The sequence below is a fragment of the Empidonax traillii genome, unplaced genomic scaffold, assembly GCF_003031625.1.
Source record: "Empidonax traillii isolate 1590-97213 ecotype Southwest subspecies unplaced genomic scaffold, ASM303162v1 scaffold153:size895095, whole genome shotgun sequence".
Classification (NCBI taxonomy): domain Eukaryota; kingdom Metazoa; phylum Chordata; class Aves; order Passeriformes; family Tyrannidae; genus Empidonax; species Empidonax traillii.
The window spans coordinates 491,114-513,896 of NW_020955346.1; the positions used below are offsets into that span (position 1 = coordinate 491,114).

The 22,783-nt window shown below is 38.9% G+C and overlaps 1 protein-coding gene across 11 annotated transcripts in view; it reads right to left on the minus strand.

Annotated features, from left to right (window-relative positions):
* GRIP1 (glutamate receptor interacting protein 1) overlaps positions 1-22,783 on the minus strand; it is a 323,422-nt gene that overhangs the window by 7,296 nt on the left and 293,343 nt on the right. For 5 of the 11 annotated variants that reach the window (XM_027884704.1, XM_027884703.1, XM_027884702.1 and 2 more), the window contains 9 exons: positions 19,128-19,197; positions 18,733-18,878; positions 14,426-14,570; positions 13,257-13,396; positions 12,891-13,079; positions 10,148-10,301; positions 7,873-8,073; positions 5,401-5,512; positions 2,561-2,794 (listed from right to left, as the gene is read on the minus strand). In XM_027884704.1, the coding sequence (XP_027740505.1) occupies positions 2,561-2,794; positions 5,401-5,512; positions 7,873-8,073; positions 10,148-10,301; positions 12,891-13,079; positions 13,257-13,396; positions 14,426-14,570; positions 18,733-18,878; positions 19,128-19,197 (1,391 nt within the window). Of the gene's footprint in view, positions 1-2,560; positions 2,795-5,211; positions 5,257-5,400; positions 6,837-7,872; positions 8,074-10,147; positions 10,302-12,890; positions 13,080-13,256; positions 13,397-14,425; positions 14,571-18,732; positions 18,879-19,127; positions 19,198-22,783 lie in introns of those variants that run through there. The other 6 variants (XM_027884712.1, XM_027884711.1, XM_027884706.1 and 3 more) reach the window with 5 other exon arrangements.

Genomic DNA, 22,783 nt, shown 5'->3' on the forward strand with positions numbered 1-22,783 from the left:
TAGGTTAATGACTACTTGCAATAATAATATTGAAAAATTATCTGATCCTAGTGCATATTTTTGTCCTCAGAGGAATGTGTGCTCTATGAAATTTAAAAAATGGTCTGCTATGATTTTTAGAAAAATATTAATCTATATTATTACATAAGTAGATAAAATCAATTCAATAAATTCATTCATTAAATTTGGATACTGATATAGCAATACACTATCCAACTAAATTACACGCTACTTATTAAACCATCTAGCACAAATGTTTGAAGAGATTTGTACCACTCAGTCCCAGCTTCCTCAGGACAAAGACAGTTCAAATGCAATGCAGTGAAGTAAGAAAGAGCAGTGAAAAACTCAGGCTGAGTTGCTGCACACTGATCTATGGGGCACACAGGCCCTGACTCAATAGGGACACAGAATCATTGCACTGAGACAGAACAAAGGTACCTGCCCAAGAAACTGGGAAAGCTCAGCAGCATGTAGTCAAGTACATGACTGAAAATCTCACCAAGGTAAGTTTTAGGCAAGCTATGCCTTAGCTGTTATTTCAGAACTGTTTATACCATCAGAGTTTTCTAAAACTTCCTATTTTTGTCAGTGGCTCAGCTAATTAAAGCATTTGCCTGCAGAGGGCAGAGCACATTTGCCAGCAAGCTGATACATAAAATATATTTCAATCAAGGCATTTCCCTGACTGAAGTAATTCCTGTGGAATTGCAGGTCTTTCGGAAAACTATCATTGGACAAGCTGTCCATGAGAAGTAGTAACTGTACAGGTTATTAAACTAGAGGTCTACAGGTCTAATACAAAAATGAAAGAGAGAGAAAGTAACAGGCTCACCGCTACACAAGAACCAGTAAGAAAACTAACAAGTAAGAACTAGCTAAGATGGGCATGGAAACAAAAGCAGTCTATGCCAGCTGAGTTAACCTGCACGTGTGATGATAGGGGTAACAAGCCTACTTTGGGGAATCAGACCATAAGATCCAGTGACTAGTTTCTATTTTTCTTGAATGACTGTAAGGATTTGGAAAATCCTTGGTAACAGTTCAACTTTTAGATTTTTAGGAAGGAAATTACTCTTTCCTGGGTGACAAAACAGACAGTAAAAGCAAACTCGACATGACTTCAGCAGACAGAAGAAGTGGGTATATTGTCTGAATGAAAACTGGGAATTACTAAAATGGAAGGTCAAAGCAATCCTAAAAATAGTGGCTTCAGCTGAAGCCAGAGAAAGCTCAAGGACAGGGTATTTTGTACTGGTCAGGACTCTAAGAGCTACTATCACAGAATACCACCGACTCATTAACAGAAATCTGATGACTCCTTTCCAGAAAAGGATTTATGTTAACATGAAAGGCTGGGTTTATAATCCACAGGAGAAAACTGTGCCTTTGCTGAATGTGAACACACTATGAAATGCCTACTGGCATACTTTTGTTTTATATCTCACATTTACTCACCGCTCAGGAAAACTGAGCACAGTAACTAACTCCATTAATCACTTCACATCAAGCTGGAAATATGAATAGCTTAAAACCATTAAACACATCCTATTGATTCTTTACATGGGCGATGAATTCATTTACCATATATGAGATCAGTTCTCTACTACCTTCTACAAACATTAATTTAGTCCATACTCAGTGAGTCCTTATCTTACTGAACTAAACTGAATAAATACAAACTCAACTCAGTCAAATCTGCAGTGACTAGAAATCAAACCAGATCTCTGGAGAACGACCACATGAGATATCTTAATGAAATTTTTCTATGCTTCTGCCTCCTCTCTGGAAAGATCTTACACCTTTAATGGGAAGATGGGTGCAAGAAATGGGATGCTCATTCCCACCAAGGAGAACAGCATTATAACGTCCCTCAGAGTTTTGGAAACTGGTTCTGTTAAGGCCTCACTGGACCTGAGACTTAAACTTGCAGGGTATTTGCTGTGCACATCTAAAGATACTATATCCAGTACTTCCTTGGGTGCAAAGCCACTTCCATATCACCAGGTGATTTCAACAGACTTGAGCAGTGAAAAGCTGCATAGACTAAAGATTATTTATCCTTTGTAGAGCAAAGGAATTATAAAGAGAAAAGAAGCAATGCCTGATTTGAAATAACATTCTATATTACACTGAGTCTCATGTATTTGATTCAAAATGACTGTTAATTTGAAAAAAGACCAATGGGACCCCCAAACCCTCATGAGCAATTTCTAAAGAAATGTATTTTCTAAAAATTAAACTTTGCTTTCTTAATGAACACATTTTGCAGAGAAGAGTTATTGGTCTTGTCAATTCAAATTACCAGTGGATGTTCCTTTCAAAAGAGCAGTGCCTTTCGAGGATTTATTGTAAAATGAAATAGTAGACAAGGATGCATCTTATTTGTGTGTTTCCCCCCAGAAGGGTCTATCATTAATGTGTTTGTAAGAACTAATATGCACAGCCCCCAAATTATATCTGTGGAGTCATTATGAAAAGTGCTTACTGTGTTGCCACATACTTAGATTCCCTGTGCTGAATATATTATTTCATAGTTGTCAGAAGAAAAATTACAGACCTTGTGTAACTCCACAGGAGTTGGTGACATGATTTCTTTCATTTCTTGCTTAAATTTTCTCAGCACCATGGACTTTCTCCCCACATCTGATGGCAATGTGTTGCTACGAGTAGCTTGACTGTAATGTGGCCTCACAGAACTTCTTTCCTGGAAGCTGGCTTGTCTTCCCAGCTGGTTACGAGGCTGTGGGTTTTCGTGATTCAAACTCATTGTACTTCCTGACATAATTGTGGCCTAGAGCATTAATGAACAGGTTAATTTGTAAAAGAGAATGTGGGTTAAGTAAGTGGTTAATTCATAGCAGTAGGAAAAATGTCTCTATTTGTTAGAACACAAACACTCAGGGCACAGCAAAAGGCAAGAGGATAGATGTTCAATCTGCTTGCAAGTCACTATAAAATAAAGGACCACAGCAAAACACAACAACAATATATGAGCCCTATGGGCAAAAGTTTTCAGATGGCATTTCAAACTAAAATACTGAGCACTAGAATGGCTATGCTTGTAAGCTAGTCCCCTGGCAGACTGAAGAGTGTGTAGTGTTATTGCTTATTTTAAAAATATTTTACACATAAATAAAATCACATTTAAGTTGTGGCATAATTGCATTGGTTGGAACTGGAGCTATAGGAAGGCATTTACAATTCAGACTGTGTGTGCAAAGTAAAAAAATGTGAGTCAGCAGAATATGCAGGCAGCTCTAGAGTCACCATGGGCAGAGAACATGCCCAGATACCACCCCAAGCCAGGGAAAACTCAGTGCAGGTAAGCTCACTGCCTGAGAAGAAACTTTGCACAACATGCATATCACTGCCTTAGCTTAGTGCTAATATTGGCCCCTGTCTCACTGCTGGTTTTAATTTCAGTAAAAGCTAGCCTTTTGTTTGAGAAGTGAGAATACATGGAGGATGGAGTCTTGAAACACTGTGATGGAATCACCTCATCCACTGTGTGGAACAGACTGACATGAAAAGCAACCATGCACAACAACGAGCCTCCTCCCTTGTGAGAGATTTTCCGCTCCTGGGAATAGGAGGCAAATGCATTTCAGCACAGAAGTGCCACTGAATGGATAGGTATGCAGAATTTCCTATTTATTATCTCTACTGATGGACAAGTGAAAAGGGAAATTTAAAGACGATAACCTGAGCTCTGACTGGGACTGGATGCAGGCAGCCTGCTTGAAAATGAGATGCCAAAAATAAGGGCAGAATAAGGAAGCAAATGTTTGCTTATGACTCTAGTGAGCATGTCCGTCACTCTTCTTTCTCCCAGCTCCAGCACTACTTTCATGATGAGATAATGGACTGTAGCCACAACAGTCTCTCTCATCCTGAGTAATGACTGATATTACTGCCTGATGGAGCAAAAGTATCCAGAGGACTTGGCAAACAACATTCTTCTTTGCTCTTTGGCTGAAGACCTTGAAATGAAAAATGATAAGGAGTCCTTGACTATGCAATGGCACTCCATAAAACAGAGGAATCGCCATTCTCAGCATCCTGTCATATTCAGTGGGTCTGGCTTTCTTTTCAGAGCTGGGAGTTGTGCAATTAGGTGATGCTATAAATGGTACAACATCTACAGTTCTGAATTTCACTTTTGTGAAAGGCTGAGGAAAATTCAGTGTCTTCAAGTAACTGAATTCTGGTCAGCATGAATGACATATTTCCCTTTAGGAATGATCTATTTCCATATCCTTTTATTACGTTTTGAGTGCTGAAAACTGCAAGAGAAGCCTGCAGTACTGAACCATATCTAACTATGGAATTAAACCAATATAACATTTTCTCCTACATTTCTCTGGTTTGCAATAACAAATACATGAGAATCACATTTTGCTACCCATACATGCAATACAAAAGCCATAAATCTGAGGAAGTAAATTAATCTGAACTGAAAAACTTTCACCCAGTTATGCCTTTCACATTCCTCCTGGCTGCTAAAGGACTTTATGTAACATAAAAATGAAAATGAAATTCTGCCAGTTTTGCAGCTCTGGGAATTTAAAAGAACATAAAAGAAAATATTTTAGGATCTTTTATTCCATAGCTCTAAGTGGCAGTATAATCTCAATTGTTCTGATTAGACAACTTAGAGAAAAGATGATTATAAAAATAAAGACTCAAAGTTACTCTGTTTCCTTCCTCCTCTGCCCCCATCACTATCTAACACAAAGCATGGTTAGATTTGCAATCAACTTCAAAATGAAATGTAAAAATTTGTTACATAGTGAAGGAATCGCTGTATAATGAACATTTCTCACATTCAGCAGCTTCTCTTTTTTTTTCAGAGTGGTAAGATTATAGGTAAACACTTTGAAAAGCTGATTTTCTTTTATGTTCATCTTAATCAAATTAAGTTTCAATTTAAAAGACGACCTACAACATGCTAAGAAAAGCTGCATGAAGCGTCTGTCAGAAAACGGAATGCATAGCTGCAGGAAGGTTATGCTCACTTAAGAATGTCTGTGCCGTTTGCTGCCTGTGCAGACAGCATTGATGATTATGCACAGCAGAAGCTGCAAGTCAAAAGCACTGGGGTGAACATGTTTATACGATTTTGGTTGCATTGTACAAAAGAAAACAGCTCTGGTTAGGGGCAGGGGAGGCAGCTGCGCAAGCAAAAATATAAAGGTAAAGGGTAGGTACCAAGAGAGTCATGTTTCTCAAACACAGACGCCTGTCAGCCTTGTCCTGTGGAGAGGGGTTAAAGCTTTTAAATGAATTGGTGTGATTAGTGCAACTTAAAAGAAAAAAGGAGAAAATAAAATGAATGTCAACCAAACCAAAACCATTATATTTCTCTATAATTGGAAAGAAAGGTTAAGATTGTTCTACCTCTAGTTCCCTCAGAATTCCTGACTGGCCACAGGTCTCTAAATCCTCCAGAGCCTGAGACCAGAAATTTTCCTCCTGGTCAGCCTCGGTGTTATCATGGGTACCTGTGAAGCTAGATTTACAATGAGAAGTTAAAAAAATGTGGACTTTTTTTTCCCTCTAGAAATATATATTATACACGTGCCTTGCCACAGATTGCAACTTGAACGACAGAACGTTACGCAGGAGAGTGGGGAAGAGTCGCTGATCAGGAGAGGCCGGATGGACATGCAGAGCACATGACAGACAAGCCTTCTCATAACCTGGCAGTCACTAGCAGCTGGCAGGATCTGAGCAGCGAGTTGTTCAGTAAGGAGATAAATGGATTCCAAGAACAATTCAATACACATTTTTACTGGATTGAAACTGGGACCTCCCTATGCAAAGTAATGAGTCAACCAGTAGCTGTGTGCAGAGCTGCTCCGTGCAACAAATATTTGCAATAAAAGCTTTCAGCTTCACAGACTTCTCCCAGGCAATATGGAAAGAGTCCTCATTTTTTCAGTGTTTTGCCAAAGAGGGATGGTGGTGCTTTTTACCTGATTCCTTCAGCCTAAGCTGCATTTATCATTATCATTTAAGCCACCTGACTGCCATAATATAAATTGCTCTAATCATTTCATACATGAACACAGAGAAACTTCCAGGGGTGCAACCGTCTTGCATGGAAACTTAGGTCTCTGGTGTTTCATAAATGCACCAAAACCTTATTACAAGCACTCTTAAGCAGATGTAGGTGACAGCAACGCTTAGGGAAGTTGCTCAGCAAGTGAGGTCTGATAAAAAAAATGCCAACTCTGGGCTGCAGCAACACAGCCCAAAGCAAAACCACTACAGTGTACGTGTGCATACAGGTGAAGAAGCAGGATTTTTTTTTTTGGTAAGGGGAAGCAGCTCAATAAAGGTTCACACAAGCATCAGAGCTGCTGCATGGGAGAGGGCTGATTATGTGAAAGGCACAGGGGAAAAAGGATGAGGAAGGAAGGAATGACAATTAGCCCTTTTGGTGGCAGTAAGCTGTTACTTTGGAGCAGCTGCCCATGGATTGCAGCTAGTGGTGCTAAACAGCACATAAACCGAGCAAACACTATTATGGAAGCATCTGAGGCCTTGCTTGACAAACGTGTTACTGAGAATAGCATGAATGTAACTCTGTTTACAGAATAGCTTTTAAATAGAACAATTGCCCAGCACAAGGGACGACAGCTTGAATGCTTCACACACAATACTCTGCCTCAGAGATGCTTTCTTACAGCTACAGTCAGTCAAGCAGACAATGGTCAGCCATTTCAATCTCTTATTGCAATGATTCTTCACCTAGCATCAGTGTCTCTTCTAAGATATTGCAATAGATACAGCAATGGTGAGAATACCTACTCAGATCACAGATGCAATTCCTCCCAGGCAAGATAAGAAAGTATTTAAAACATGATTTTAGAAAGATCCTTGACTTCTGAAATGAGCTCTTTCAATAAATCTAAGTATGTCGTTCAATAGTGACTGTTGAATGTAGACTAATTTATCCATTACAATATCTCTTCTTACACTGCACACTATCAAATGGAACTTGACCTAATGAACATGATTAATTTGAGGCAATTGTCTGTGACAGCAAGTCTGGATTTCCTAGAACTGGAAAGTCCATTTCTTCTCCGACTTCTGTGAAATTTGAAATCATTATGCCTATACATCTGGACCTCTTAGCTGAAGCAATTTCTTTTTCTGCTCTCCCCTCCTCTTTTTCCCTTTTTCTGAGGCTTGTCACCTGGTGTGTGAAATCTCAACTTTTGCATCTTCATTATAGCCACATGAGTAATTTGTAGCTGAGCTACTGCACTAAAAAAACAGAGGAGGTACCAAAATAATTTCTCCTCTAAATGGCCTTTTTATCTGAAACCTGAGAGATTGATTTTGTCACATGATATACTGTTTGATCTATAATTAATATATTTGGTTTTTTGATGCTTATTCAAAGAGCCATCAGAAGGCTGAAGGAAACGTAGTAGGACAGATAATAACGACATGGGTGTCTATGATTTGGTTCTTATTGTCATATGAGATGTGACAATTTTTTTTTTTTTTTTTTAAATCAGGAGGAGATAGGATGTCCTAGGATCTGGCAGACTCATTCCTGTAAGTATTGTTTTAATGTGTAAAACATCTCTGGAGCAGGAACTGCAACAGGCTTGTCCTACCTGCCAGTGATAAGCAGACACCAGGCTACCCAGCGGTTTAAGCTCTCTGGTTTCATTTGCTTGCCCACTGAAATTTCATTGTCCCTCAACAGCATGTTAACATGGTGTTTTCTGCTTTTAGCCTGTTTTTCTCATTTCAACTGTTCTGCCTTTCTTTCTCTCTCCTCTCATGCCCCCCTGCTACCCACTCTGCCTCAGCCCAGCTGAATTTCACTTTTGTTCACTTTTTTTTTCCTACCTGGAGGTATTCCACTCTTCCAGTTGTCCCCCACCTTTCCTTTGCCCTCCAGAGACACCTTTCCACATCTTTCCCTCTTTCTTCGTGCTCCTGGTGCTCTCTCCACCTGATCTTTCTACAGAAGTTTGCTTTAAATGGTTTTCTTGATTCTCTCCTGATGTCTCAGTCTCCTTTGGTTGCCACATATTCTTGGACGCTGTGCTACACAAAATAAAGGTAAGAAAAAATTACTTTCTAGTCTTAAGGAAGAAAATAAATTGCCTAGCTAGAACTAGAAGAGGTGCTTTTCTGGGCATCCTTGTAACAGGCTGGAAGAACAGATGTGCTCTTCTCAAACAGTCCAGCACTTGGTATAGGAACACCATCAGGTGTGGAACAATCCATTTTACAGATACAGAATTAAAATAATCATTATTTTAATTTGTACTGTATATCTCAGGAGTAAGTCACATTGACAAACAGAACTAGACTCTTTAATGTGCATACTTTCTGCTGAACAGTGCCTTAAAATGGTAACAGAATACATGCTTTTGATTTCTAAATTCTGTATTTTACAATGCAGCTTCCTGATTCACCGCTCATCAGCTTTTTCAGCCCATTACTTACATAGTTGCAAAACAGTAGGTTTTCTGGAATCTGTGGTTGCATCTCATTTGAGAAACAAACATGGGGTTTAATTGGAGATAAAGATGCTGCTATTAAAGACATTAGGTTAACAAGAATGGGCAGTATGAGGAAAACTATTTTAATTTTCTTTAGTGAACATTGTCCACTGCTAGCCTATGAAAACTTTTAGTGTGGTTCTGGCCAGTAGGAACCAAAGGAACTGGATATGGACTAAGAGTTCACGCTTGTCCAGATCTTAGCTATCATTCTTGCCAAGCTTGTCTCTGGAGAAAATGCCACTGAGCAATCAGCTGTATCAGAGGATTTGTCATTCAGATTCTGAAAGCAGCATCTAAACTTTGCCTTGATTTGTATTTCAAAGGTTCAGACTGGACCTTATGGATTTACTTATCCAGTATGTTTCTCTGGGCACCAGAAAGGTTTTCTTTAGTACTCAGCTTGAATTTTCACAGATTGGGATTTTAGGCTCTTTGTGCTGGTACACCAAGAAAGTGTATTTCTCATGAAGGACATGCATGTCTGCAGGTCTTAAGTATGGGTACAAAAAGCACAGAAATCTCTCTAACTGTGATGCATGTCTTCCCACATTTGAGGAAGAACTGATTTTTATCAGGAATTACTCAAGCTTCTGCAGTGGTTCCACTAATGATCAACCTTAGAATAGAAAAATAAGAGACATTTGGGTCTTCCACTATCTCCAAGAATTGTCAAGTAAGAATTTTTCCCTCAGGAAGTTCTTTTGTCTGCAGAGAAATTAACAGAAAAGGAGATTTACTTCTCTGAAGAGGAGGAATAAATGCATGGCAAACTACCATAGCTTTGGACAAGACATTTCTACCTGGATCCCTTTTTTCTCCTACTGAATCACTGCGGATGTCTCAAGCATTTATGGAAGAAGAATTCTTGCTTCTTTGCCCAAACCAAAATGAATTTTTATGGAAGACATGAGATTAACATGCCAGTTGTCTTTAAACACATTATTTGTAGGCTTATTTCTGTGGATGGAAAATAGATCAGATTTTTTGTGAAGCTTGGCCAGGGAAATGCCCTAATTTTTTTGTTTGTTTAAGAGATAAATACTGTGGTTTTTTAGGCTGAAATAACTCAAAATAAATATATGCCTTGATTTTGGCATCATAATCCTCCATAAAGATTACTAATCTACCCTAATAAGTTTCATGAAGTACACTGTATCTCATATTTAAAAGAAGAGCTCTTACAGCTTCATTAGGAAAACATAATTTCATTCCAGCAGTTAACCGTTAAAAGTGGGGCACTGATGCAGATCTGCACTTAAAACATGTCTATTTACATCCCTGATTCAAGCTGACAGCTCCGTTATGTGTCCATTCATTTCCTGAAGGTGATAGAGGCAGTACTGGTGAACAATGTATCAGTGGGAATTGGATAAGGCTGTTCAGCAAATTTTACCATATGCCACAACCTCCACACACCACAGCACAAAATCAGAGAGCTGATTCTCAGTTAGAAGGGACCCACAGGGATCTTCAAAGTCCAACTCTTCAGTGAACGGCCCATACAGGGATTGAGCCCACAACCTTGGCATTATTAGCACCATGCTCTAACCAGCTGACCTCATCTAAGGGTTGATGCAAATCAGAAAACAGAAACTCATATGGGAACTTACCTGCTTGCTGTAGGTCGATCCCATTCCTCATCACCCAGTCCTGTATCATGAAATTGGTGGTTTCGTGGTTTGCTTGGAGGGGACAAACTAGTCTGTTTAGGACTTCTCCATTCATAGGCATTGAAGTTGTATCCTGAAGCCTGATAGGTGTGTCCTAAAAAGATAAATTCTATATTAACAGCACTGCATATGTTGTAATGACAGAAAAGCACATCTCTGAAGCTGGGTTCTCTAGAACTTGGGGATTCATTATTGTTACCTTTTTTGTTCTTGCAGTTGTAGTCAGATTATTTATGATCTGAATTATGTCTGGAGTTAGGTATGCTCTAGAGCTTCTCCTGTGAAAGTCCACTGAAAGCAGAACCTTAAATATATCTAACACTGTTCTCCTACTGTTTATGTCTCAGTTGCTTCTATGTTTAGTTCTAGACATTGCCACAATTTATCAATTTGACATCCTACATTGAATACTAGTGAATATATCACGTTATGGATGTGTTAAATGTGTTACCATGGTCAAATGCAACATGCCCAAAATTAAAGCTAAGTTATTATGAAAAATGTGCTTTAGATTTATTGGAAAAAAAAAGAGTTTTCAAAAATGCATTAAAAAATTCCATTAACTTGACTTTTCACATACCCTTTTTACTAGTAGGTCTCTGAGAGTTCATAAAAGGTCTGTCTCACAATGAGTACACATTCCCAAGACCAATACACAGCCCTGGAAAGCTCAACTTGCAGAAAGCCTTTTCTCTATCACCCATTTCCAAATATCTCAAGGCTGTGTAAGTGGCATTAGATGGCCTTTGTACCTGAAGAGTTTATTTCTGGGTGCTTTTATCATATATGCAAAGCAGGTATTACTTCAACAGTATTTCTTTAACGGAACTAGATATACTTTGAATTCCAAGTAGGAACCAGCTTCCCAGTGATGTATCAAGAACACACGGATCAGCTGGTCACAGTCTGATCCTGTTCTGGTATGTAAAATACATTATGGTAGAGGTGAATATTATCTTTATATAATATTCTTCATATTGGTATACTCCTTCTCTAGCTCTATAGTTGCTGGTTTTTGATACGCATATTGGATTAGAAAGTTCTGTTTTGTTGATGACTGACAACTATCACTGCTGCCACTCCTCTAAAGAGGGTAATTTGCTTCCATAAATCAGTCTACACCTGTCTCCCTCAAATCCTGTGTAACTACAGAGTTGTGTGTATTTTCCAGCTAACTGGCAGACATTGACATACTCCCAGATTCTAGGAAGGGTTTTGGTTGCAAAGATGTGACTGCTGTGAGGGGTAGGCTCCAGATTAGTAATGCAGACACATAAGACAAAGGTACAAAATGGGGTATTAATTCAAGGAGAGAAAAGATAGCTCACCAGCATTAAATTGGCAAGTAATAGGATAAAGCACTATCTGGTGCTCCAGAAACATCCCCCAAACTCCTCAATTTTCTCATCCTGTGCTTATTGCCAAGAAAAGTTTGGAGAAAAGCCAAACTCAGTTTGATGGGTCAAGACAGAATGAACTTTAATAGAAATGTGAGCCACCACCACAGCAAGGGATAAAGGCACAAATCTGTTTACTCTCAGGCTGTTTAGCAGAAGTACCACGTATCCAGCCAAGTCTGGGTTGATTTTTCCAAGGGAGTTAAAAAAAAAAAAAATCTGCTTTGAGATACTGGTTTAGTTTTGGAACGGCATCTGAATCATCAGGACTTTGGGAAGCATTCTGGGCCTCAATCCTTTCCACAGTTGAACAATGTGCTCAAAATATCATCAATTCACCCAGGAAATGAGAATTACCATTGTGGCACATTTTCAGCAATATTTCTCCTTAGAACTTGAAAATATCAGAAGAAAATCTAACATGACGGATTTTGAGATACTGACCAACACAGTTAAAAACAGAAATGGGGGAAAATTCATCCAAACTAACTCCAGTGAAAAAGTGATTTGAGCTAAGGATCTACTTGTTCAAATACTTGCCAGATGGTGGGAATACATGCTTTACTATGGAAATAAACATTTTAAAAGAGTCAAATAAAACACTGAAGCTGAGTGTAAGTTATTTTTCTTGTTATCAAGAATATTACAAGATGTCTGTATCCCTCACTGCCTAAACGTGTTACAAATTGAGATTATTTGAAAAACTTATCTAAAACAACAGTCAAACAGAAGTAGAAAAAGTATCATTATGGAAAATCATGTTTTTAAATGGAATGATTGTTTTCAACAGCTGAAAGTTAGATGTCAACACTGCAGGAATGAGGAAATAGCAAAAGATTTACCAATCATAAGCAATGACTCATGTTCCCCTTCATCAGTTTATAATAAATCTGTTGGCATGTAGAAATTACTGCATATGGGCATCAAATTCATGAACATCTCCAGAGTGTTTTGCATTGATCTGACTTTGAAGGATAAACTCATTTAGTTGTGGATGAGCTATGGACCGGGCTATTCACATGGCAGTAAAGCTAACAAAAGCCTGTTAATGTATTGATAAATGCTTTGTAACACATCACATCGCCATGAAAGAGGAAATCTGAGGCCAGCCAAGTGCAAGAAATCATGCTGCCTGGTGAGGTGCATGGTCATAATGAGACAGCAGCACATTACAAAGTACAGAGATTAAAGTTAGTACAGATAAAAAGTTCTCTTTAGGGCAAAGGAAGGTCAGCCATGAAGGCAATAACTCCTATTTTAAATGTCAACTGCATTCTTTATAGTACCTTGATTTCCAAAGCTGGTATCAATACCAGAGCCATCCCATGACTCTACTGCGCTGTCAACACTTGGGACTGTAGTGGAATAGACGTCCGAGAGCATGCCAGATTTCTGTGCAGCAGAGGTTTCATCTTCAGCATCACTCAGTTCATTCATGTGACCCACAGGGACAGAAAATTTCTTGGGACTGGTAGCTGAATAGATTAAAAAAAAAAAGAAAAAGGGCTAGTGGTGGTCATTGCCTTATTGCAGTTCTAAGAATCTGCTTTTTATTACTGACACAATACTTTTCCATAGATGGCTTAAATGCTTGTTAATCTGTAATAACTCACGCATTAAGGATCACTGATGGTACCCTTGGCCACACTCACCATCTGTTTGCTTCTTGATTTTCAAGGTGACAGTTTCTCCTGCCATCTGTAATAAATGAATGGCTTCACTCAAAGGTTTTCCTTTCAGACTGCTACTATTTATGGCAAGGATTCTGTCTCCTATGTGAATTGCTCCAGTCCTACAATAAGGGAGAAGGAAAACACTGAGAAGAGAACATAAAAAGCAACAAAGGCAATTTCTTTGCATATTTGGAGCATGAAAGCCTCACCTCCCTTCCTTTCTTTTTGCTTTTATAGCTGTGTTAGAGAGTAGTTCTTTTGTTAGGAATGCTTAAAGCAAGTCACCTTTGTTGTAGTGACAATAGCAGAGCTGGGGCATGAAGATGTGGATTTCTGTTACTGAGACAGTTGAGTTAATCACCTGTAGATGATATTCATTGCAGCCCACCTGTTTAAGAGCAACCTCAGCTCAGTAAGCTCTGAAATGAGTCAAGTTTATAAAAGTCTCACAACATAACAAATAAAAGCGTTGTGAGCAAGTAACCAGCTATTTCAACAATGTAGCTTTCAGGATGGGTCAATCAAGAGAAGAAAAAAAAATTATTTTTGTGTAAATGCGCTGTTCGTTCTGGCTGTGCATAGTATCGTGTGCTGTAAGTTCTCTCTGAAACTACCACCAAAGGTGCCAGTTTGAATGACTCAACCAATCTCAGAAATAACAGGTGATAGAAAACCTTACCATTTTCAATATTCTCTATCACTTACATTAAGGAGCATTTCTGCTCCTCTGATAATGCTTGCTATGGTGTATGAAAGTGCACATAAAGATTGCAGTGGCAGATAAGTAGATGACAAGTTCAGATAGACACATGAAGTGCTTTCCTTACTTATTATACTGTACAAGGCTATTGGTTTTAAAAGGCTGTTAAAATGTTCCTGTGACTGAGCAGTTTGATTGATTAGTATTTCCTTGGTGATTTACAATAAGAATTGCAATTCTCTGCTCTGCCTTGTACAGTATATGTTCAGATATCGCTCATGCTCCTGAGCTTGGCAATGATCAAAAAACAACAGTAAAAAGATTATAAAGTCAGATTTGGAGAATTATCAAAAAAATAAACTTCTAAGCTATAAAAATTAGCACCTTCAGATAAACAAAACAAATCCTTATCTTGAAACATTAAAAAATAATTTGTTTGCCAATTTACCTTTCAGCTAATCCTCCTTTTGTAAGGCTGGAAATGATTATGGGGTCGAAGGGCTCTTCAGTACCAGAGATTGTGATTCCAAGAGGCCCACCATAGCGCTTGAGCTCAACAGTATAAATAATTGCTCCAGAACTCTCCTGTTCATCTGCAATAAATGCCAATTGGTTTCTTATGAAAGAGGGAATGAAAAAAATGCACATTCAGTCTAGTGACTGGTAATCAGACAACATTTTCAAAGGATTAAATTTCAGATATAATTCTTAACCATATTCTACTGGATTATTTTGAAAAAAATTACCTATTGTCAATTTCTTTTTTATTGCCAAAACCTGGACACAAGTCAACAGGAAAACTCGCCTCATTCTATTAAGACTAAATTTTACTGTGTTTAAAATCTTTAGATCTTCTTTCCTATTAAAATATAGCTTCAGGCTATTTTGTTACAAAATCATAGAACGACTGAAGTTGAAAGGGACCTCTGGACACCACCTTGGCCATCTACAGCTAGTTGCCCAGGATTGTGTCCAGATGGCTCTTGGTGGCTCCAAGGGTAGAGACTCCACAACCTCTCTAGACAACCCTTGCCAGTGCTTGGTTTCTCTCAAAGTAAAAAAGTGTTTCCTGATGTTCAAGCAGAACCTCATGTGTTTCAGTTTGTGTTCATTGCCCTGGTCCTGTCATCGGGCACAGTGAGGAGAGCCTGGCTCTGCTTTATATCTTCCCTTCAGACATTCATACATGCTACTAAGATCCCCCTGAGATTTTTTTTCTCTGGATTGAGTGGTCCCATCTCCTCCAAGCTTTTCTCATAGGAGAGATGCTCTAGCCCTTTCATCATCTTTGTAACTCTTTGCTGGACCTCATCCACTATATGTCCATGTTTCTCTTGTACTGGGGAGCCCAGGGACTGGCCCCAGCACTCCAGAAATCTCTCACTGATGCTGAGTAAAAGGGAAGGATCAGCTCCCTTGACCTTCTGGCCGGGCTCTGCCTATTGCAGACCAGGAGGCTGTCGGCCTTCTTTGCTGCAAGGTCACATTATTAGAGAAAAGGCAAGTGACTACTATTGTATAAAAACTGATACTCAGCTGTTTCTTGAACTGAATAGAAGGTATTTAGAATTAAAGGTAATACAAAAGTTTTAAACCCAACCTTCCTTAAAAGAATCCTGGGAAAAGTCAAAAGTCATTATAAGACGGACAGCTGTGTTAGTAAAAGAATTCATGGTTTTGATGGACATGTTTTAAGCTTTTTGTAACAGAATTAAAAATAGCTTCTGAATACTGAATTACCAACTAAGTTGAATAATAACTCCATTAGATATTACTTCATTATATTCCGTGAAGTTATTTAAATGCTTTTGAAATTTTAGTCTCACCAAACAATCATAAGAACTAGAAAAAAATCCGTCACTGGCTAAGCTTAAATAAAATGTACTTCTTTAACCATATTCAACAGGTGTTGCATCATCAAGAAAGGTGTCTGTATTATACAGTGCATGCTCCTTACATATTATTAATAAAAATCACAGCAGGAGAGCAATCAACTGCAGCATCTTTGAGTTGTGAAGTAATATTTTAAAATTTAAAATGCTACATTTCTCCTCAGATCAAAATAACAAATGCTTTCTTGCTCACATTATGATATTGGTATTCAGCCAAGATGACTGGTCTAGTGGGCAAATCTTCCTAGATCTGTGGGTAATGACATTTTGAGCAGTTCAGTGAATGCAGAATATGTCTAGGATGCACATTCCATAAATGTTACTGAGACAAGTTCGAAAATTCATATGTTCTCATTTCTGTTCCTGTAGACAGAAAAGCTTTAAAAGGAAGAAAGATACCTGCATCGCTAGCAAAGGTTTCTTTTAATACTGTATGTAAACAGAGGTGGAGAAAGACCATTATCTTTGGAGCTACTTTGTTTCTTCCCAATTTTGAGAACATTTAGTTCTTTAGCTTCCCCCCACCCCAACTCCAATCTATTTCTTCCTTGCTATTCACATAAAGAAAATGGTACACGCAGAGAATCAAAGGAGAGAAGAATTAGTGGTGTTTATTCAGCAAAAAATACTGAGATTTTCATGCCTACTTGGGGCATTGTCATCAGTGTTTTGGCACAGTTTACACTAACTGCACTTTATCGGACATGCTCTTTCCAGAAGCACCCAACTCTCAGCATGGCACTGGAAGCCCCTGGCTGGCATATAGTGGGCTAGCATGCAAGCTGCCACTGTACAGCAGAAGAATGGCAGCTCTTCCTTGCTGCTGAAAGTATTTATGAAACAACCACAAATCCCCTGGGATCTAATGCTGGTACTGTTTACACAGGTGTGGCATTGACATGATACATGACTTTAACTGAAGGATGAAAAGTAACCCTCCAAGATAATTGAAAATTTAATAGCCATTATGTCTGTTTTCTGGTTAGCTGTTGGTCAGAAAATTAATGGCAGAATGCTATGGTGTTCTCTTCAGTGCTCTCCAGGCAGCAGCAATCTGAGCTATCCAATGTGGCCTGAATCCACCGTGAAGGCCAGTTTTGCCATGAAAGCAAAGAATGCTGATATTCAAGAAAGGGTGGTAGCCATTAGGTTAATCTGGAGATAAAATTGTCCTGTTTGGGAAACTGGCAAGAAAAAAAGAAAAGAGAAAAACTGCTGAAAACATATCTCCATCTGTGGAGGAAATATAATAAACAACCATGGTTGTGGGTCTCATGGTTTTGAGATTTTCCACCTTTCCTTTCCTGCAATGCAATTGTGGGTAATTCTTGGAAATCACATTTAATTAAAACAGATCCTCTGTGCTGCACTGCCTCTGCTCTGTTCACTAGTCTCTTGCTCTTCAGAGTTAACGTCTGACCACTACAGTGAAAAGGGCAAAGAGCAGCACAGCTCGAGGAGCACATGACACGCACCACCCTGCTGCTGGCCTCACCTGCACAGTGACTCTGAGGAACATAGCTCTGAGACACATACAACTGTCTGCAGAACAGAATAGGGGAGGAGTTGGAGAGACAGAGAGGAAGGAAAAACAGAAGTGTGGGAGAAGCTACTACTTTTTCTATACGGCTCTGACTCATGCTCCTCTCTTACAGTCTTTGGTAATTTCTCTGCAGGCTTATAATGAGAGTCTTCCAGTCGAGGGGAAGAATTTGAAGGAGGGATCCTACATATGATGAACAGTTGAAAAAACCCTCTTGTGCAGGAAAAAAAGCAAAACTTCCTTCCTGTCAATCTTCTGCCAAATGTAGTTGCAGTTTGCTCTTCTGGTTTGCTCAGTTTTGCAAAGAAACTGTCAGTCAGGTATCCCTTTGCATGGTCAGTTTGGACAACCTCTGTCCAGGATGGACCAACTATGTGTAGCAAATCCCACCTCATCATTTGTGGGGACCTAACCACAATATCCTGCCAAGCACTGGCAGTTCCCTTTTTTGATCAAAATTTATTTCTGAAAGCCAATTTGCACAAGGTACCAAATGCATCTGCCTTTGCTTTGTACTGATCGTACAGAAAAGATGCCTGGTTTGCTTTCAAAAGCAATTAAAGGAACAGAGAGTTATAATCCAATTCTAAACACCAGTTCAACAGTTGCACCTGATTTCAAACAATAAAGTGTGTCAGGTTGTGCCTTTTTGTTGTAAACTGTATAGAGCTAAAGAGAAGTTCATGCTTTTGTATAACACTGTAATACAAATACCAGCAGTTACAGTTATAACTGTCTTATAAGACAGTTATAACTGTCTTACTTCCTTTGCCACTACAATACATAACAGAACTCACTTTATTATCTCCAGGTGTGCAAAATTATGGCAGGTCCTTTACTTTTACTGGGCTGATCAGACATGGCTCCTCCATCAGCTATTTAGCACATCATGTAAAGTACTACTTACCTTTAAGCGTGTGAACAGTCATATTGAAAACAAATTTGTAAGTTTATGGACAAAGCATGCTTTGATAACCATGATTCCAATATTAAAAGCAGAGAAAATCTCAACACTCTGCTCAACACTCTGATAAGAAAAGATCAACTTTATATGGCTGCACATGTGGGGAAACTCCTTTTCCAGAGAACTGAAAACCCCATTCTGCAGTGCTGTTCCTCCATTCCACCTAGCCATTGAGAAAATTCAAAACTTTATATACCACTAAAATTCTTTTTAGGTGACATTTTCTGATCATCAGTAGCATAAAACAGACATATTTAGAAAAAACATTTTACTAAAATTTAAATGTAAAAGAAAACCCCTATTTTCTAAAACTCCTGAAAAAACACAAGGCTCTGCAATAGGCTCATTGCTAATACCGGAATTATCTTCATCTTTGCGGATCTTTAACTTTACAAGGTCCTCACAGTGCTGAAGGATCTGGACAGCATCTTCCATTGAGCAATTGTCAAGTCGAATGTTATCTATTGCAAGCAATTTATCCCCCAGTTCAAGTGTCCCAGTCCTGTGAACAAGTGAACAAGCTTACATGAAATTCTAGTAATATTAAAAGAAAGATATCTTAGAAGGTATGAACATTATTTCAGAAAGGAGATGGATTTTTTAAAACTATTATTTCTTAATACGCTGGACTTTAAATTTTTAATTGTTTTTTACAAGCAAACAAAAAAAAGTAATCTCTTACAATCTCCCTCTGTTTAACTTGAATCTGGCTGGCTTCACAACAGAAATAGATTTTTACAGAATGTCTTACCTGTGAGCAACGCTTCCTTTCTTGATATCAGAAATAACCAGAGGGTCCCCTGGTTTTCTGCTGGATGGAGCTGTAATAAAGAATACATACAAGCATTTTTTTTTATTTCTAGATATCTAGATAAGCTAATTATGTCCACCTGTATTATATTCCTCCCCTCCCCCTAAATTGTATGTACATGTAATAAAACAAACATCAGCAACGTATTAGTAGGACTGCATTACTAAGACTCAAAAATTAGAAAATTCCAGAATTACAGTGACTGGTACAAAGTAAACTTAGTCTGATGTGTCTGGATTCTGTGACAGACCAGGACTGAACCATGTCAAGATATCACAGTACAGCTCCAATGATCTATCATAAAATGCTGTGTAGCTATAACACATAAGGAAGACTTTCTGTTAGTAGAACTTTTCAGCACAAGCACTAATGATGATCCTTTGCCAGAATAGATCTTGTTTTATTATTTATTATCCCTGACCAAACCGAGCTGCTCCTGCAAAACATTAGAGTGGGCCAGCCCACATTCTTCACATCCACTTCTGTCCCACCCAGTGCTTCAGGCAGAGGTACAAATTTGGTAATGATTCCTAGGTGAGAAGAGATATACTTCACAGTAAATGAGATGCTGTGGATAGTGGTCACACATACCACTGGGCTGATGCAGAGTTATCGTGTTTGCACAGATGCAGGTTACATCACATGGATGCTTGCTTCATTGTGAGTCGTTGCTTCCTCCAAAGTAAACATGTGCCTCTTTTGTTGAGTAACCTTGTCCCCCTATACTGCTGCTGGGCCTTAAGCATTGTGGACTTTTCCCATCTTTGTACTCGGGATACCTACTAAAAGCACTGGAATTCCAGCAATGGTCAATTTAGTAAAACCCCTCACCACTCCTCTCTTTGCACAACTAACTCATCTCTTTTTGGAAGTATCCGACTTTAATCTTCTATCTGTCCCTCATGGTTAAAAGGATGCTTTGCTCTTCAGTGCCAGTCACTGCAATTCTTTACTGACTTGTGAAAAAATATTTGACAAATTTCTGTTGGCCAGGAAATTCACTCAGCAATTTTGCTTGACTTTTGGTTGCACAGGAAGCAATTAACTACCCCAGAGGAAGACAACAACTACTGACTGCTTCCAGAGGACTGTTTCTTGCAGTGGCTTCACTGAATGCATTGTTCTGTGGGGTTCTTCCATTTGGTGACCGAAGACTGCACTGAAGATCGGATATGGTAAGTAGTGGTTTTAGAACTTGTGGGTGATGAAAAGACACATTTTTAGACAATTGTGTGGCACATGCTGCCTACCACTGGGAAGTGTGCCACCTGCAGCTGCTCTGGGCAGGAGGTGGTCCGTGTGGTGAACACAGGTTGACTTTTGGGACTGTTGTTAACAAAGAGCATGCTAATACTAAAACATTGCCAAGTGGTATAAGGCTCTCAGTTCTCCTGAAAGTGCTAAGGGACATTGCTCATTTAGGGTTCTTTGACTGCCTCAAGCCATTTCTGGTCTGTGTACTGAGCCCCCTGCATTCATTCACAGAAGGTACTTTTCCATTACGTTCCAATGCCTAACAGACAATCACTCAAAATGCTGCCCATATTGGAGGATCACCTACAAAATCCTGATATCAGTTATTTTAGCAGCTCATGAATCTTTTCATTGATGGAAAATGACAATCTTCACCTACAGCAACTACAAGGTAAATTAATAGTGACGTTTCCAGCACAATATGCCAACCGATCTTGTTAACCTTAGCTGCCCTGGTCAAGAAAGACTTTGAAGGTCCAAAGGACCTGTTCAAGAACTGCTAAATAGCCACATTTCAAATGCAATGTCTTGAAAGTCCAGAAGACAGACATACAGGGACTTTCAAGAATTTTTAGAAACTTGTCTGAAATAGCACGCTTTCAGGAAATGCCTATGTTGAAATTTAGAGAACCATAACTACCTTTTTGCAAGATGGGTAATTTTCACAGCTTGTTTATCATACTTTCATGCCATTGGTCAGCTATATCCTATATAACAATTCCATGATTTTCTTGAATTCTTTGGATTTGTTTCACCAACCAGCATCTGTTTAAAATTTTAAAGTATCACTCTGGTGAATTTTTTTTTAATTCTATGTTTTTACCCTCTGGGTTGCCTTACAAGTCTCTGAGGTTGTGTGCTACCCACTCTACATTGTCTGCAGTCTAGGGTTTGAGGATTGAAATACTTTTATGAAACTGTCTTGTCAAAATACCAGCACTTAAGAAAACGGTCCATTATTGTTGCAAAAAGAAGAGACAAAGGACCAAAATGGGGGAAAGAGCATAGCTCAAAGTAGAAAGCCACAGAGTACCTGTGAATGCAAAGGGTATGATATTGCATACAAAGATAGCACAGTTTCAAACTGAGTAAGTGTTTACCAACAGTATTTTGTCAGTTACCCTGGGCTGTAATTGGGTCTAGTGGATGAAAGCCTTTTTGTAGGCACCAAACACATCTTTGTGTGGAATGAATTACCGCACATTGACGAGCCCTTAACAAGAAGGAACACCACAGTTTGCTTTATTAGTGTTCAGTGCTCATGACATACTTACTACAAACTAGTCAAGTTGTATTGCAGAGATAAAATCACTAATTATCTCCTCAACTTTTGTACTGTAGATCGCCACAGCCTAAGACTGCCTTCCAAATACTGGCAAACAGATGCTGTTCCCAGCAAGAAGACTGAGTACTATTATAGTGATTTTACAGATAAGGAAAGGAAACAGAGGAACATTTAGGTCAAAGTATGACACTTATCAGTGAGCAATTTCAGACACCCATGCCTTTATATCTCACAACAGTTTGTAGAATATAACAGCTTCTATGTCCAAAGCACAACTACTGGCATTTTTAGCAACAGCTGCAGATGCTCAGCTTTTCTGCAAGTGCGACCCCAGGATCTCAACAGTTTCTGCAGAAAATCAAGCAGCCACCTCTGGAAAATCTCCACCCCCAAAAATTACTTGTCTCAGCACAAGTCTATTGCAGAGAAAAGAAAAAACACCCTAGTTTCTCCAAGGCAACATTAAACCATCTTGACCATGAGATCACATCCTTTGTTCTTCTGCAATCTTCTACCTCATTCATAATGCATGCTCCATCCCCTTCGTTACACAACACTGTTTCATCTCTCCTCAGAGTGCAGAGGAGAGATGTTTTCTTCTGTCTTGTTTTCTGTGGCATTTTGCTATCTATGGGCATTTTTATTATTTTTCTATTATTTTTCTCTTGCATTAATAAAGAGTTCCAGGGAGAAAGCAGTATTTGACCATTTAATTAAGATACGCTTTTAACGCAAGTTTGAAGTGTTCTGTACAGCTTCGAGTCATCATTTTTATGTTTAATTTCAGAATTTTTTTTTTGTAAGAGGCTATTAAAAACAAAGCACCTTACCACTCAGCCAGGTCCAGCCTTCTTGTTCAAGTCCCAGCTGCACCTACTTCTGATCACAGCTCAGTCTTTCTCCTCATCTGCTGTCTCCCTGTTATGGCTCTCCACTCATTTTCTCTCCTTATCCCCTTCTGCTTGTCCAACGAAGATCTCATCCTTTCTCCTCCCTGATCCAGCTGTTAGTCTATCTATGTTCAGTTTTTGTAGAGACCTTACAGAGTCTGTATGAA